The 5,470-nt window shown below is 38.3% G+C and overlaps 1 protein-coding gene across 1 annotated transcript; it reads right to left on the bottom strand.

Moving 5' to 3' along the window:
- Positions 1-3,978: 3,978 nt before the first annotated feature.
- On the bottom strand, positions 3,979-5,253 carry LOC132042048 (uncharacterized mitochondrial protein AtMg00860-like; the record flags this gene model as incomplete). The annotated part of the gene is made up of 2 exons (XM_059432680.1): positions 5,002-5,253; positions 3,979-4,047 (listed from the first exon to the last, which is right to left on the bottom strand). Coding segments are annotated over exons 1-2 (321 nt in total), but the record flags the coding sequence as incomplete, so codon positions are not given.
- Between the last annotated feature and the right edge of the window lie 217 nt (positions 5,254-5,470).

Here is a 5,470-nt window from a genome sequence, read left to right on the forward strand (position 1 = left end):
ACAAAACGGATGGTTTGGTGACCCAAACAACACTTCCACGTTACTTAGGGACCTCCAATTAGTGGATTTGCATCAAAGAAATATTTTTGGGATGGCTCAATTTGGACTTGGTTTTTCCTTGGGTTTGGCCGAATGGTTGAAGCTATTGTTCTTCAAGTTCTCTCTTTTTTTCTAAGTGTAAAATGAGGAAAAATGAACACTTAGTCATCTTTTAAGCTCCTAGATGAATCATCCAAGTGTCCATGGCCCACACATGGGTTGGACCAATTAAATTTTACACAAAATGTGTGGGCACCATCTCCACACCACACGGCCAAGGGCCAAAAAATTCAATAATTCCCAACTTTCAATTATTCCACTTTTGGTCTCAAATTTTCCCTAAATGTTCCATGCCGACAATTCATGAACACATTATGTCTCAAAACAAAATCGAAGGTCAAAAATCCCGACTTTGCATCCCGGAATGGCTTTGTCCCTAACTTATCATAGTTAACCGGATTGTCCCAATGTACGAAATACGAGGATATAACACATACATATTCATATGTATTGTGTCACGCCCCAGAATCCTTATTCACTCCTTGATGTTTGTAGCCTTAATTCGAGTCAAATTATGGTCCTTGTACCCTTTGAAGATTGAAAACTAATGTTGGATAAAAGAATTCCAAAGTTCAACATTCACCTAACCGAACGACCGTAACTTTATAAAATAAATGTCGCCCAACAAATCATAAATATATGAATTAAATAGCGGATGTCTTTATTCATCCAATAATAACGTGCTCGAGAGTTAAATGATAACTCAAAAACTACCACAAGAATGACTTTGAAAGAACTGGAGTATTCCAAGATAAACCCCGATGTATAATAGTTTGATCTCATCGAGTTTGTAATAAAATGCATATGGTTACAAACAACTAAAGAGAGGTGTATCATTCGAATGAAGTGTGGGCTCGGTTATGTCGTCGTACAACTATGCAAATCCTTTAAGCGTTTGTGTTATGGTTCACCGAGTTCTCTTCTCCGGGGACCCTAACATGGTGTTATCAAAAACGTGATTATGGTGTTAGATGTACTTGGAGTGTGTCGGGTTACGGAGATTTGAAACCTCGGGGACAATGTAATATGAAAATAAAATATAATGATACATAAAGAAATCGACTCAAAAGATAGTGTAAAACTCTTATTCCATTTGAGCTTCTTAATATGATTTGTTAAATATGTTTACAAAGCCGTTTCAAAATCCTTGTTTCAATTATGCTTTAAATCAATCAGGTATAAATACCAATTCCATAATAAAGATGTATATCACAATCGCCCATGTAAGCCCAACTTAATATCAACAACACTGCGCAATACACCGAAATAGGGATTCACGGTGGCTACTCTCTCTCTCTCGAGCTAATGGTATAAGGCCATTAACACACCCCAAGTAGCGAACCCGGAAGTGGCCACTCTTCCTCCCGAATGGAAAGGCAATTAATGCACTAGGATCCATAGTGGCTACTCTTCCTCCCGAATAGCAAGGCAAAAACCACAACGAAGTCCATGGCATAGAAGCTGATTCACAATTTATATCAAAATAGTCATACCATCAATAAAATTAAAGTTCATTTTGCCATATGGAACGAATAAGTCATTCCAATCAATGTTTTGTAAACGTATAACTCCTTTACAAAAGATTTCCATGTCTCAATTCATCAATAAGAATGTCATTACCAACTCTTAACCATCATTATTAAGCATCTCCCATAGAGGAAAACATTCATGATATCTTTTACATATATAGGGTGTGTTACAATCTAGGTTTAATGTGTGTTTGTCCCCTCACACACATTAACCACCATTTAGACATGAATTAGGGTTCAAGAAACATGAAAAGATTACTTTTCCTTTCATTCATTAAAGAATCTTGAATAAAATTTATACTTCCAACAATAGTTTCAAAAAGTGATTTTCATTCAAAATAAGTTTTTAAAAGAGAGACATACGCTAATTTGTTAAACAAGTTTTAACAATTCACTTTTCTAATGAAGAACACCTAAACCCTAGCTGGAATCACTTTGGGAAGAATTATGTTTATGTTGCAAACCCTAGGTTTTGGTCATAAGAATCATGTTTAGAATCATGGGTTTGATGTTAGAATGAATTAGTAATGTTAAGGATGTTCTTACCTTTGATTTGAAGACTTGGAGGAATGATTTTCGTCCTTAGGGTTGTTTAGAAAGTGGAGGAATAAACAAAACAAGTGTCTTATTTATATTTTTCTGGTGAAAATGGGCCAAAGGACGCCCTCGAAGGACGGACCGGTCTTTGGACCGTCCTTTAGTGGAAATTTCCAGAGAGTATTCGGTGATTTTTGAGTATTGATTACGGTTCCATGTTACGGCTTGTAACATGTTACGGTCCGTAACGTCTCATATGTAGCACGTTGTCAAATTTCCGCCGAAGTTGCGCTTATATTCAAACGGGCAAAACCTTTTGTACATAATTTTGCTTGGGCTGGGTAACCTACCGTTGGAAAGCTATGTCAAAGATTTACAACTTTCATCCAGGAAGATTTTCCAAATTCGCAACACATTTTTATGAACATCGCCCGTTTAAGACTGACCAACCAAAACTTAGGCGAATTTAAGAGGCCTTAAGAACTTCACTAGTTGGTTTGACTTCAAAACGACCATCTTCCACCCGAATTCATCAAGAATGGATTCATATTGATATAATATTATCTTAATACTAGATTTTTACACATTCACGCCTAGTTCAAGTTTACGAGGTGTCACATTATCCCCCTCTAAAGATCGTTCGTCCTCGAATGAGAATCGTATTCTAGGAAGGTCATTAACCACTACGAATTTTAACCACACAATCACCTTGTGAACGAATAGCTCAAAACATAACCTATACCTGAAATAGGGAACAAGTGAGGATATCTCTTCTTTATGTCCTCTTAGTTTCCCAGTAGCTTCCCATGTTATGATTTCGCCACAACACTTTAACCGACACAACATCCTTTTTTCTCAACCTTCTAATTATGTCGATCCAAAATCATGTCTGGTTCTTCTTCATAAGACAAGGATTCATCAATATTAACCTCTTCATAGTTCAACACATGAGAAGCGTCGAGGTTTATACAACCTCAACATCGAAATGTGAAACACCGGATGAACTATGGATATCTGCTATATGAATCTCAACTTATAAAAAGCTACCTTCCCAACTCTTCTAGTAATCTCATAAGGACCAATGTAAATTCGTCTAAGTCCGAGCTTGACCTTTATGCCAAAATGCATTACTCCTTTCATTTGTGAAACTTTCAAGAAAACCTTGTGAAATAGCAAATTCCAATTCCTATATATTATCGCTCGTATAAGACTTTTGTCTATTACGAGCGGTCTTCGGTCGCACACAATAAGATTTACCTTTTCAATCGCCTCATGGTGCGCGAATCGCACTAGACCCAATAATTCTACTTCGGTGGGCTCAAACCACCCAATTGGAGATCTGCGCGCAATGCCTCTCATAAAGAGCCTCATAAGGAGCCATCTAAATACTCGCTTGATATATATTGTTGTAAGCGAATTTCCACAGAAGGTAAGTGTTCATCCCAACTTCCTCCAAAATTAATTACACAAGCACGCAAAATATCCTCGAAAGTCTAAATGGTCCTCTCATCATTTGCTAACATCGGTTTGAGGATGAAAAGCGGTACTCAAATTCACTCTAGATTACCCAAACCTTCCCGAAAGGATTTAAAAGTGAGCGAGCAATTGCATACCTATGTAGAGATATTATCGATGTCGGAACACCATGCAATCTAACTATCTCCTTTAGATATAACTTATGATCCGCCACGGTATATGGCATCCTCACTGGGAGAAAATGGGCAGACTTTGTGAGTCTATCCACGATCACCCAAATCGAATCAAATTTGGCCTTTGTGCGGGGTAAACCCACAACAAAATCCACATTGATCACCTCCCACTTCCACTGTAGAATCTCGATATTCTGAGCTAGACCACCAGGTCTTTGATGTTCAGCCTTCACCTGTTGACAATTCAAACACTTAGCCACAAATTTAGAAATATTGACCTTCATGCTTCTCCACCAATAGTGCTGCTTTAAGTCCTTATATATTTTGGTGGATCCCCATGAATACTTGAACTATGAGCTTCCATCATTAGTTCTTGTCGAAGACCATCAACATGAACACACAATCGTCCTTGCAATCCTGAAAAAACACTATCACCATGGTTCATTGTACCAATAGTAAATGATAGTGTACTGCCCCTTTCCACTCCATCCCTATACATGTTGCCAAAAGTTCATCATCATATTGCTTGGATTTTATCCTTTCCACCAAGCAATTTATACCGTGATGGCGTGATTCCCCATAACTTCCCATCTTCGGTTTTATCAAGTCTGACCACAAGACTAGTAAGTCTTCGAATTTCCCTCCCCATGGGAATGTCATGTGCACGCAAATAAGCTAACGTGCCCATAGACTTCCTACTCAAAGCATCAGCAACCACATTAGCCTTACCAGGATGATACAAAATGTTTAAGACATAATCTTTCAACAACTCCAACCACCTCCTCTATTTGAGATTCAACTCTCACTATTTGAAGATATATTGTAGACTCTTGTGATCAGTAAAAACATCGCAATGCTCACCATACAAATAATGATGCCGAATTTTCAAAGCAAAAACCACAACAGCCAACTCCAAGTCATGATTATTTTCTTCCCATGCTTTTTCAGCGCCGCGAAGCATAAGCAATCACCTTGCCATTTTGCATTAACACGCAACCCAAACCAATTCTAGAAGCATCGCAATACACCACGTATCCGCCGGACCCCGAAGGTAAAGTCAAAATAGGAGCCCAGTCAATCTAGCCTTTGCTTTGGAAACTCTTTTCATCTAAGCTTCGGACCACCGAAACTTAGCACATGTTTTCTTCGCGTCAACTTAGTCAATGGCGAGGCAATAGATGAAAAACCTTCACGAACTTTCTGTAGTAATTTGCCAAACCCAAGAAACTACGAATTTTCGTTGCACTAGTGGGTCTAGGCCAATCCTTAACCGCTGAAATTTTGCCTCGGTCTACTTTAATGCCGTCACCGGTCACCACCATCGGACCCAAAAAAGCCACGGAGTACTCAAGCCGTAATTCACATTTAGAGAATTTTGCATAAAGCCTGTTCTCCTCAAGTGTTGTTAAAGTTATCCTCCAGTGATTTTTTATCCTCATGACTTTTAGAATACACCAAAATATCATCAATGAACACAATAATGAAGCAGTCTAGATAAGGCTTAACACATGATTCATCAAATCCATAAATTCAGCAGGCGCATTAGTCAACCCAAAGGACATCACTAAAAACTCAAAGTTCCCATAACGAGTACAGAAAGTGATTTTTGGGGTATCCTTTTCCTTATCTTCAATTGGTGATACCCAGACCTCAGAT

Source organism: Lycium ferocissimum, unplaced genomic scaffold, assembly GCF_029784015.1.
Source record: "Lycium ferocissimum isolate CSIRO_LF1 unplaced genomic scaffold, AGI_CSIRO_Lferr_CH_V1 ctg12959, whole genome shotgun sequence".
Lineage (NCBI taxonomy): Eukaryota > Viridiplantae > Streptophyta > Magnoliopsida > Solanales > Solanaceae > Lycium > Lycium ferocissimum.